The sequence below is a fragment of the Dipodomys ordii genome, unplaced genomic scaffold (assembly GCF_000151885.1).
Source record: "Dipodomys ordii isolate 6190 unplaced genomic scaffold, Dord_2.0 Scaffold26, whole genome shotgun sequence".
Taxonomy (NCBI): Eukaryota; Metazoa; Chordata; class Mammalia; order Rodentia; family Heteromyidae; genus Dipodomys; species Dipodomys ordii.
In genome coordinates, this window is record NW_012267242.1 from 5,876,126 (window position 1) to 5,889,364 (window position 13,239).

Here is a 13,239-nt window from a genome sequence, read left to right on the forward strand (position 1 = left end):
CTGGAGATTTAAATTTTCTGGAGTATAAAATTTATATATACACATATATTATTATTTAAGATGTTCCAACAGTTAAATAATAGAACAAATATTGAAGATTACAGACATTGTAATTGTGACATCAAAATCCTGAGCTTAAATTACTTCAAACTAAACCTTAGTTTTCAGCTAAATCAATCAATGTGAGACAAGAATAAAGACATTTTCAGACATAAGAAACTTGTTGTCATTCTCAGAAAGCTCAAAAGAAAATATGTGAGAGATTCAGGAAAGAGGCATCTCAAATGGGAACGAAAATGACCACCCTCCAGCCCTAATACCAGGGCGAGAAGGAAGAGCTATGGAGGTATATGAGAAGTGTAGCAGGTCTGAGGGCAAAGTTCAGAATGGATATGGAAAAGGTGGGTTTCCGAAGAATACTATCAACAGAAAGAATCGGAGTAGTTGTACTCTAGGGAAGAAACGTTAATAAATTAGGATAAATTCATTGAGGGGGAGTGGGAAATGATACAAAATACAATCATGTTAAAGTCCAGAAGTCATACAAAGGTGAATAATATTTACATGCTTAGTATAGTAATGAAACCAATGTATATTTGTTTGGTCTTTTTAAATGAAAATGATTTTCTAGTTTGTTTCTGAAAATGTATCTTCCAATTCTCAAGATTTGATTTTTTTTTTTTTTTTGGTCGGCCATGGGGCTTGAACTCTGGGCCTGGGCGCTGTCCCTCAGCTCTTCAGCTCAAGGCGAGCACGCTACCACTTGAGCTACAGCACCACTTCTGGTTTTCTGGTGGTTTTTATTGGAGATAGGAGTCTCACGGTCTCTCCTGCCTGGGCTGGCTTTGAACCGTGATCCTCAGATCTCAGCCTCCTGAGTAGCTAGGATTACAGGCGTGAGCCACCAGTGCCCGGCTCAAGATTTGATTTTTTACTTGATGAATAACAAAAACAATGCAAGATGAAATTATAGTAATATAGGATGAAAGCAATTGTAAAAACACTTTTTAAAAAGACTATTCCACTCTCTGTTTTTACATATATGTTACTAGAATACAATATACATATTGGTCTGTCATAAGATCTATGTAACATTTAAATTTGGAGGAAAAGGGTAATTCCATTTTCTTTATATTTTAAAAAAGCTCTAAAATTCATTAGTCATAGAAAATAAAAATGTTTTCTTCTAAAAACATCCTACAATTTTCACGAGCTTTAAATAATATACATAAAAGGCCATCTTTTTATTTGTTACTAGTAATCCTGAAATAGATTCTTGTAAACAATATATAAGATATTTGAAGTTGGCATTTTAGAATTAATAGTAATCCAAACTACAACTCCCCACATTTCTCATTAGTACTGGAAAAACCTGGGCCATGAATTTAATGGTGAGAATGAATTGTGATTTTGAATGGCTTACCTGCTGGCAGTTTTCACAGAACAGTTTTTCTTGTGTCCTCTTTCAGCTCGGTTATCTCTCAGGAGCTGATGGTATGTAAAAGTGTTCAGACAATGTTGTAGAAACAACAAATATTTGGGGAAAAATCTTATTCACAGGGATACTAATTTTCTCACTTACATTATCTCTTTTTCTATGAGTTTCTCTGAAAGTAAAGACTACTACACCTTTGCTAAAGATGCCACTATTACTGTGGCAAAGTGTCAGTAGGGGTGGCCATCTGGTTGACATTCTCATCAATATAGTAAACCGACAATCTTCATAGTACACAACTTTGGAGGTGAAGTCTAGAACTCAGGTCTGTCTCTGGTCTCTGGAAGTAAAATAACCTCTAGCAATGCATTAACTGTGAAGCTGTCAATTGGGCTGATATGAAAGAGTTAATTCTATTTTGTGGATGATTGCCTACTGTAGTAAATAAGTACACTTAAAGCATTCTACTTCAATAATTATTGGCTTAGCAATATATAATTAGAAAACATTGTATATTTGATTGCCTCCTCAAAATACTGTCTCATTCACCTCCCTTCAAAATTGCTTTGTCGTGACTGGAAAGAAAACAAAAAAAAAAACAAAAATCAAGTAGACAATACTCTTCACTCCATGTTCACTCAAACTGTAGTTTATATTATGCATGCAGATTTATATGGAGACTGGGCTAAAAAATGATGATCAGCATTATTAGAAATCAACTCTGCAAAAATAGAAGCTTTAAAATAATGTAATATTGAACTGGGTTCTAATCCCAGCTCTACCAGTAACAAGTCACTAGGCTTAACAAATAGTTTTTTACAGTAGGTTTATTATGTGACCCTAGGTAAAGTAGTTAACCCTCCTAAGCTCTAGTTTTTACCTGTAAAATAGAGATAAAATAATATTGACTGGCGTAAGGCTGCTGTGAGTATTAAGTAAGATAAACCATGTAAAATGCTTAGTTCTATGAGACTGGATCATATATAGGAAATGCTGAGAATATGGTATCCATGCATTTACAATTAATGATCCTGACTGTCACTAGATATAGTCTGACCAGCTTCAATTACTTTATATGAAGGATAACTGCTTTCCACTGTTCAATAACTTCATTTACAATCATTTGTTTATCAACAAGAACAGACATTAGATCATTAAGAACCTGGTTAGAAAGAATGTCTTAACTAAATACACATATCCTCAGCATCTACTTCTTTCCATCTCAACGGCCACCATCTAGTCTAGGCCATCTTTTTTCAACACCTATACCAACTTCCTTAAACAGCTTCCCTACCTCCAGTCTTGCATCTAGCTAATACATTCTTCATACTGTAACCAGTGAGCTTTCTCAAGCTATGTGATTTTATGCTGTGCAAGGCTTTCATAATCTTTTATAATATGATTATATCTGTAAGTTCACAATTTATTATTCTGCTGTGTCCCACTGACCTAACCTCCATCCCTATAAATGACACATAATCCCTGCCATACTGAAATTTAGTGCATGCACTCACTATGACTGGCCCTTAGCTTTGATTATTCAACTTGTCTGCATCTCCAGAATTCAGAACTATGTCTGAACCATTTTTAGTACTCAATAAATATTTGTTGAATGAATGACTGAATGTGTCAGTGGTGTGATAAAATGGGGAGTGTGATGTTATATGTTATGTAGCTGCAGCCATGTTCCATTACTACTACTTATGAAAAATATCAACCACTACAAAAATAAAGTATATTAAAAATGGTGGTTACTTTTCTATAGTATCTCAAGTCCATTTATCTTAAGTCCATTAATCTGAAAGTGTTTCAATTTAGAAACACTTTGTATCATGGGCGCTAAATTATTACTAAAAATTAAAAATATTTGTTTTGGAATTTCTAAACCTAGTGACTTTAAAATGTGTATAAACTATATATATATACATACATATATATATATATATATATAAACACACAAACCAACACTTGTGACACAGATAAGCTAGAAGAAAAAATCTCTACCTCTGTTTTAAGTAATATTTTTGTAATTTTAAGATAAAAGATACCTTTATAGTTTTTCTGAGGTTTGTGATAAAACAGTTCAAAGACCTCAAAGTGCTACTTACAGTGTCCTGAACTAGAATTCTATGCATTATTTCAGAAAGTGTAACTATAATGATGAAAATAAACATTAGTTCTCAGACACCATCTGAATAAATTTAAATGATAACACATTTTTCTGAACTTCAATACTGTATTTATTCATATTACAGCTATATAATGAATGACTCTTCTTCCTCAAGTTGACATCTGTGGCCAGCATATAAAACCAAGACTGTTACTGCAATAAAGCAATATACATCTATGTACAAAAGTTAGCCCCAAATTATCTCACTTTACCAATAATATTCTAAATTGGATATATCTTTGGAAGTTTTTTTTTTTTTTTTGTACTAGTACTGGAGCTTGAACTCAGGATCTTGGCACTTAGTTTCTTACTAAAAGTGGAGCTCTACCACTTGATCCACAGATCCACTTCTGGCTTTTTGATGGTAAATTGGTTGATACTCTCATGGACTTCTCTGCTCATGGCCATGCTGGTTTAGAATAGTGATTTTCAAATCCTAGCATCTTGAGTAGTTAGGATTACGGGGTGGGTTAGTGGTGCCCAGCCCTTGTGCAATTTTTAAGATGCAGCTTATATAAAAATATAGCCTCAGATCACTGGGTCATAAATCTAACAAGTTGATATATGAACACAGATTATCAAAAGAACAATGCTGAAAAAAATTCATGTAGGATACTACAGTAAAATAAAATACATTTATATGTAAAAGATTCCTGACATATTTTCTTTTGAAAAAGGAAATTAAGTTGAGAATTCCCAGTAGGAGAAACACAAATCCTGGAGCCTTGTCTGATAGCAAGAACAACCTATCATACTTTGAAAATACTTTCTTCTCCTTATTGTAACTTTTCTATTCATGGAATTCCTATCAGTGTCACAAGTGAGGTCATTCTTAGGATTCTGACTCAAAAATGTTATGTCTGATTAAAAACAGAACTTCTGAATATGGTGTGCAGTGCTTCTTACCTTCCAACTTTCAGATTGCTGGACTTAGGTCAAACGGAGGTACAATTCCCTTATTAGTGACCTGCAGGTGTATATTAAAGATGCGTGTGTAAGAATTACATTAAAATGCACAAATGCATAACCTAGGCATACAACTTTTAAACTTGCTAAACTAAACCAGGAAGATGTGTTCCTATGGAATGAGTTTCTGTGGCTATTTATGATCTTTTCACAAGATTATCAAAAGTCTCAAATTCTTGACAGAAGAGGAAGAAACAAAAGAGCAGAATTCCTCTCCTCACTATCTGATATTGACAAGGCATTCACCTTGGGAGTGTCTCAAATGGAATCTCTTTCAGTGAACTCCTCAGTTATCTGCAAAGTATTTCAAGGCTCTTCATGTTCATCTCAACTATGATCTATGACCCATCCAGACACATGTAAAATTCAGCCAAAAAAATCAAACTATTTAAGATGCTGGGGGAGAGAAAGCCCCAGAAATTAAATACACATGTGCATACTTGTGCACATACATATGTGCTTCAAAGAGTTGCTTCTCCCTCCTTCCTTCTCTGACTTGATTCATAGATCTTTCTATTGTTTTCTTAACACTTACCAATATATTATAAGTACTGCTCCTATTCCCATGTTAGGGGAAAAGATATGCTGCTTTTCAAACACAGTTCTTTTTGTTAAAATAGAGAGTACCTAATGGACAATGGCTGATAGGTAAGCTAGTTAGTTAATGTGTAATGAAAAGTATGATCATAATACTGAATGGAAATGGGAATAGGATTAAGCATCAAAGATCAACAAGAACCAAAAATCACAAGTTGGGAAAAGGAATAAGGACTGGAATGGGGCTAATAATTTTATTTTGAAAATTTAATGTGAGGAAAATAATAGGTGATTAGGCATGGTAAAAGTCATTCATTCAACAATATTTTTTTAAGATTTTTACAATTCTCTATGGTCTTATATCTCAACACTTGGACCTAGGTTTCCAATAGTTTGCTATGATAAAGTTAGGTTTAAAAGCTGAAGTAGCTATGACTAGCTCTCAAAACATAAATAATGTGTACTTATATGTACAGTTGAAATCATCCACTTGTTAACATTTATTAGCCAATGAATAACATCATGGTCCTTTCTCTTAGTGCTTTTGTAGTTATGCACAGACATGCATAGAAGGCTATATATTGTATTCACTAAAGTGAGAGCTGGAGCTAAGGTCCAAAATGGGGTACTCTGTCTTCCTGTTTCAGTTCTTATGCTGTGAACAGGTAGGAATTTCTATTTTCTGTTGAGCACTATGTTATATGTTTCTGTTGAGCACTTTGCAATTTATATGTTGGGGGTAATTTCACTGTTTCAAAACTCAAATTTACAGAAAAAATATGAGTGAATTATTTAAGTCATATGTAGGTATGAGTTTCAGGGTTACTGAGTATAGTATTTATAAGCCAATAATCTACATACAAAATAAAGTATCTTAAAACAGAGACACACATAAATATCAAGGATATATATTGATTGGTTGATGAAGATGTGACTGGAGAAACTGATCCTGTCTTTCTCCAAAGAGCATTGCCCAGGAGTGAATGATTAAGTGTTTGAGCCTATAGAATATAGAATATAACTACTACAAGATGAAAGAAATACCTACATATATTAATGGATAATTTCTCTAGTCAAGATAAAAATCTAAACTGTTATAGTAAAGTTCAAACAAAAGATAGATTTAAATATTAGTCAAAGCCCATCAACTTTCTACTTTGTAAGCTATTATCCATTTGCTTTTTTTAGTGCTAGGGATTGAACCCAGGGACTTGTACATGTTAGGTACATACTCTAACACTAAGCTATACTGTAGTCTTCGCTATTAATTAAATTTTCACAAGACAGTAAATTTGACTAGAGGTCAAAGTTCCAGTTATACAATAAAGCCCAACTTTATAACATCAACTTAAAAGTTAAAAAAATTATAGGGTAACAATGAGATTCAAAAAGATTACACTTTGGGATGAAATATCTCCTTTATGCTAGGAGATATAATATAGAAGCGGAATTATTGTAAGCATGCTGTGTTGAGAGATATGAAGGTAGAATGTCTAATTCTTTGCATTCCAGATAGTAAGATAAACACATCATAGGACAGTTTCCAAACTTACAGCAATAGCAGGAATATATTCTATATTGATGCAAGAAGTATAGTTCAAAGGGAAAATCACTCATGGAAAATGACTAGATAAGAAAAATCATTGCAAATGAATTTGAATTCCCAACACATTTTTCTTTCCTTAAGCTTTTATATGTTAGAGAATTAATAAGACAAAGAAATGTAGTACAGATTATAATGAAACACATGCCACCTCCTTAGATAGATAGATGCAACTATGACTGTTGCATCTAAATATGAAGACTTTACACATCAGTGATAAGAGTAAGGTAATCAATTACTATTTCTAAACATAAGCTTCTCTTTTTGCCTACTTCCCTTTCCTACTCCTCAGAAGAAATGTTCTTCAAGGATTTGGATTTTATCACTGCCATGTATTTTAAAAGTGTGATTTCTTACGATCATCCAATAAAAAAATAACATCATTCATCATGAACAAAAAAAAATCCATGAAAAATTTCAAAGGCTAAAATGTATATGCTTTAAAGCTTCTCATAATATAAGCTCTAAATTACCTTAGCATGGTACAGAGGGAAAAGTAATGCATTCAAAAGACAAAGGAACTAGATGAATTATTATATGTGCAAAGACAACTGAAATGAATGCCAAGTTCTTTGTTAAACCAACGAATCATTGTATTGTCATGTATAGCAAGAGGAGATTAAAAAAATTCATTTATAGACTGAATGGAAATAGGTAAGAAATGATTGCTAAATTCTACACTTTCATAAGAAATAATCATATGTTCATCTTATATTTAATAAAAATTACTTTCAAAAGCACTTCCCTCCCTCAATTCTGTGAAACCATGTGTAATGAAGTCTCACACATGAATGTGTTACAGGCCTTTCCATGAAGTCAATCGTGTGACTCAGGAATGCAGCAGTAGTTTGGGAAAACTCTGGTGTTGAGGACCATTTATATGTCAGTGTGTGAAGCCCTGGTACCATTAACTCCTCTAAAAATAAGCTAAGGATTTATTTATAGACTTTTTCTCATAAAGCTGACCTATTATCCTAAAGGGAAATAGATAAATATCTGAAAGAGACCGACTGCTTTTGGATGAGGATGTTCCTTACCTGGCCATGCTCTGTCCTAGCCCCAGGGCTAAACCAATGGCTGTGGAGGAAAGAGAAGAGGTGTTACCAGAACTGGCTGACAGTACTTGCTCTCCAATCACCGATTTGAATGTGCTCACCAGACTGATTCACCACCAGCAACACAGCCTTAAATATGCTTTATTTTAATGGATATTTCATGTAATTCAACACTTACACCAATTTTGACAGAAATGTAAGAGTGCTTATAACCCAGTAATTTTCAATTTAATAAGCAAACTGAGTTAGAATTACATTTCCATTTAATTATGTTAACATAAACTGCTGGGACTGTATTCATTTTATGAATCAATTTTGGTTATAAAAATCTACAAACGCTATCATTTACCACAACTTAATTATAGCATCATTAAAACAAATTACGACCTTTAGATTACTGGACTCAGAAAAAAAAGCTAAAGCCACCAGAATACTCTTGTGAAGTTTTTCTCCTAGAAACAGTATAAAAAGCCCTGGATTGAAAATCTGGACCAGTTGTCAAATGTACCTCAGATTCACTTTTTTTCAATTAAATCAGCCAGGAATTTCGCTGAGAACCAATTCACAACATTAAGAATACAGAAGTCACCAAGCAATCAAAGGCATCCCACCTCTTCCTGCCCTGCCTGTCCCACAATGCTACAGCTGTCCCTGGGGCTCAGATTTAAGCCCCCAGGCTATCCTTCCATTTGGGCTTATTGAGTGCAAGGGCAGCATTGTGCATAAAAACAAGTGGCCCACCATTTTGGGGAATGATATCGTGATTACTGTCGATGTTATTTTTTTCTAGAACATTACTACTAAGTGTCTTTAGAAGGCCCTCTTTACAAGGGATATACTATATTCTATTCTCATAAAATCTTTATGAGACAATGTTCATGTTCCAGTTCCAGGAACAAGGATATTGGTGTTTGCTTCCTTCCACCAAATAACAGGGTATGGATTTTACACTGAAAAACCTCATCTCCTGGTACCCTACTTCTACCCCAACTTCTCTGTGGTGATAAAAATGAGAACAAATGGCCCCATAGCTCTATGCTCTTTTACATGCCTTTGCATTCCTGAAACATTTCTCAAGCTCATAGATGGTTGTGCTCCCTGGCAGAGCAGATTCCACAGCCTATGTGAGAATGGAGACTTCCTGGCATTACAGAATGGTGTCTGGATTAACTACCAGTTGATCATTCACTATACTTTCACAATTTCCATTCTATTATGGATTATGTCTTTTGCTTTAAGAAAAATATTTTTAAAAAAAATCAAATGCATACCTCAGTTTAAAAAGTCATAAAGAATTAAAAACTGTAGCCGTCTCCCATACCACTGATTGTAATAAAGTATTGTTTACATGTATTTTAATATGTCTGCATTTCACATAGATATTTTGGAAGTACCTTAAATGAGAAGGGGCTGTTTTTATATTTATTATACAAATAAAAATTAGAACATATGTGAGCTAAATTACTAAACCAAGGAAATCACAGTAAATCAAAAGTGGCATTGATCAAGTCTGTCTATTAGAGTTCAATCTAGAGTTAAAGCCAATCTCCCTATGATACAATAGGTGCTAGATTTCAAAGTATAAATGTATTCCCAAAGAACATAACCTTTAATCCAGGCAAATCTTGCTTTTTAGCAAACTTGCTATTTACACAAAAGATAAAATAAGGGGTGAATATTTGCTTTATACAGGAATTCATCATAGGGTTGTAATGAGTCACTCAAGTGCATTTAAAATAAGTCTGATCTATATATAATTCCTTAAACAAAAAAATCTCTTACTTAAAAATGAAATAAAAGCAAACTATAAATATTAGAAAAAATCAAGTAAGCAATCATATTTATATTGACTTAAAATAATTATTGGTAAGTGGTTAAGAAAAGTTACAAAGAAAAAAATTATGGCTGGGTGTCAGAGGCTCACACCTATAATCCTAGCTACTCAGGATTTCAGGATTGTGGTTCAAAGCCAGCCTGGGCAGGAAAGTCCTGAGACTCTTATCTCCAATAAACAGCCAGAAAACCCCAAGTGGCGCTGTGGCTCTAGTGGTAGAGCATTCACGTTATGCTGAAGAGCTGAGGGTACAGCACCCAGGCCCAGAGTTCAAGCCCCACAACCAACCAAAACAAAACAAACCACACAAAAGAGTGGTTGTTATCATAACAAACCTACTTTATGCTCATATGTAGTTTTTATGAGCTAGTCTTACATTTTTAAACATTTTTACATCTGTATGTTTTAAAAGGTAACACAATTAAATATGAATTTTGAAAGTTAATTTTTACTCAGATACTAATTTCTCTGCTTTAGCTGAATGAAGACTTGTCACTTTCTTATGTGGTTCTCTAGCAAAATTAATGAATATCTGATTTATTTAAATATTTCCTACTAAAATAACATTAATGATTGGACTTTATGTCTTCCCAGGAAATAACTGCTAGATAGTATCTTAAATAGTACAAAATTAAGGGTTATTTTATAAAAAACAATTACATTTTCATAACTATAATGTTTTAGAAAAATTGTGGTAGTGGGGATCACACTAAGGACATCATTAATGACCTTTTTGCCAAATTAGTTCATGTTCAGTGACCAAAGTTGTTTCTAGCATCTACATTTAATTTTTGTACATTTCAGAGTTCAGAAACCTTTTTCACACAAATTGATAAATTAACATAAAAAGAATAAATGGAAATAAAAGTCACTTGATTATGTGAACTTTGGGTTTTATGCCAAATATCCTACAACCTCTCTAGAGTAAGAAGTCCTGTTACTCATCTACTATTAAAAAGGAAAAGAACTAGCAACTATGCGTCTGATTTGCAAAGTGATTTGTAACATAGTCAATAAATTCTACCCCTCAAAAAGGACATCATTACATTTGGAAATACCTGTTTGGAACTGATGATAGTTTTATACTGCATGTCAAAGTAAGATTAGGATGGGCAAAGATGAGGATTCCTTTTTTGTTTCCCTAAAATGGGAGAAAGGTAATTGTAGGGAAACATTAAAAAGATGATGCATTTCAGGAAATAAGTGTATAGGCAGAAGCAAGGAATCAGGAGATTGACTTACTTAAAACTACTGGTGAACATTATTCCCTGGAAAATTATTTGTATATTCCAAAGGCAAGCATACTTTGATTTTTCTACTATGACATGTTGGAAATGTATTAGACTTAGGGAGCAGACTGAGTGAGAGAAAGACAAGAAACAGTAAGAAACCACTTAGTATAGCTGGAGTGTGGGGAAACGCACAACTGAAACTATCTCTGGCCAACTCACTGACTATATATCTTCTGTTAAACAACATACACACATACATACACACACATACACATATACAGACACATTTTTTCAGATATATGTTGCTGTGGCAATGAAAGAGACAAAGTGAAGAAAAATGGAGTCTGCTTCTGTTTTAAAGCACGGAGAGGCCAATTCCAAAACTATGTTAATCTAAGATAACTCAACCTGAAACATGTGGACGTGTATCTCAACTAAGTGGTTTGTATAAATATTTGTATAAAATAAAAGCCTTTTCCAATGTCTTATAGCTTTTCTCCGTCAAGAGTGGGACCTCCAACAAATATATGAAGACATATTTGACATCCCTGACCATAAAAGAAAACACTCATCAAAACAATACTGACATTCTACCTCACTCTAGTTTGGATAGCAATCAAGACTATAACAAATCTTCATGAGGATATAGTGAAAAGTGAACACTAATACACTGTTGGTGGGACTTCTACTTGCTCAACTACTATGAAAATTAGAATATGGGTTCCTCAGAAAACTAGGAACAGAACGATTATATAATCCAGCAGGATCACTCTTAGGCATTTCTCTACAGGAATGTTAGGGTATATTAGAAGCATTTGTTCATTGAACTATGTTCATTGAAGCACTATTCACAGTAGCTAAGCTATGAAAATAGACTAGATACCATATAACTCATGAGCGGGTCAATAAAATGTGGTATATAAACAAAAACTTAGCCATAAAGAAAAATGAAATTATATCATTTTTAGGGAAATGGATAGACATAGAAATCATCATATTAAGTGAAGTAAGTCTGCTCTTAAGGACAAAGTACACATTTTCCCCTCATATGTGGATATTAGATCTAAAATATAAATATATGCAAAAGCATATACAAGACCATATGTGCGTATGTATGCATGCATGTATCTATCAATCTAGGTAATTAATCTATAGTATATATACATGTGTGAGACACCATGATGAAATGCCTTTGAATAATTAACATGTACTTTAACAAAAAGAACATTAGAAAAATTTCTGGTCTGGGGTGTTGGCATTAGTGGGAGTGTAAAGACAAATGAGGAAGGAAAGGGAGGACAAATATAGACAAAATATTCTGTGTGTGTGTGTGTGAGAGAGAGAGAGAGAGAGAAATGGAATAAGACAACTTGAAACAGTTTTGGGAATAGCAAGTAAGGAGACAAAGAGGTAGAGGGGGAATTATGATCAACAGAATTATTTAGATAAATGGTCTTGTTAAAAAGAAAAAAGTGAGTAGTGTTAAGAATTTTGTGTCCTAGTAAGATGTTAAAGCTATTAGCTGACATGAGATATGAATCAAAATCAACCATCTTGGGATGAGACAATAAATCTGAGCATATGAAAAACATTAGTAAGTAAGGATGGTGGTTTTCCTAAATTATGTTGGTATTAAGTCCTAACTCAAAATATCATCTCATTTGGTTGATCTTTATAAGTAGTCAAGTTAAAATAAGGTCATTAAGATAAGTAACACTGTAAAATGTTATGTATCTGTCTCTGTGCCCTTACAAAAGAAGTAACTTGAACAAAGGCACATAGGTGAGAAAACCTCCAGGAGAAGATGATAGCAGTGTTACACATGGTACTTCAAGTTAAGGAACACCAGAGCTTTCTGGCACCCCATCAAAAGTAGGGAGACATGAAGCACAGTTTCCTTTAAAGCCTGCAGAAGGAATTAATACACCCTCACCCTGGTCTTGGACTTCTGGACTCTAGAAGTGTGACAGAATAAATTCTGTTGTTTAAGCAATCAAGTAGAAAATGCTTGATTAAAGTAGCCCTAGCAATTAAGTTAATAAAATAGAGAAACAAATAGGCAGGTCCTTGTGTTCTTTTTCCTGATGCATGTGAGAAGACAAAACAGGAAAGCCTAAAAAGCAAAACAAAGCACACACACACACATTTTTGGTCTAAGCTACTGTTACTTAGTCTGTTAACTGCAACTAGTACAGTCTAATAAATAAACTTCTTTGTAAAACAATCTCAAATAATACATAGGACCTTGGTATATTGGTAGGTGAGGTAAAGGGGGTGGAAAGTGCAGATGACATCGAGAGACTAGGGAAAGGGTAAAGATGGCTGACTAGAGGGGTATAATGCTAATCAGGGTCATGAAAATTTGCACATTTTCAGCTACTAAGTGAATTCTAACATAGTGCCTGCA

The 13,239-nt window shown here is 33.8% G+C and overlaps 1 protein-coding gene across 1 annotated transcript in view; it reads right to left on the reverse strand.

Annotated features, from left to right (window-relative positions):
* Gpatch2 (G patch domain containing 2) overlaps nt 1–13,239 on the reverse strand; it is a 135,218-nt gene that overhangs the window by 34,473 nt on the left and 87,506 nt on the right. Inside the window, exons 7-8 of the mRNA XM_013015355.1 lie at nt 7,749–7,788; nt 1,424–1,488 (exon numbers count right to left, since the gene is read on the reverse strand). Of these exons, the coding sequence (XP_012870809.1) occupies nt 1,424–1,488; nt 7,749–7,788 (105 nt within the window). The remainder of the gene's footprint in view (nt 1–1,423; nt 1,489–7,748; nt 7,789–13,239) is intronic.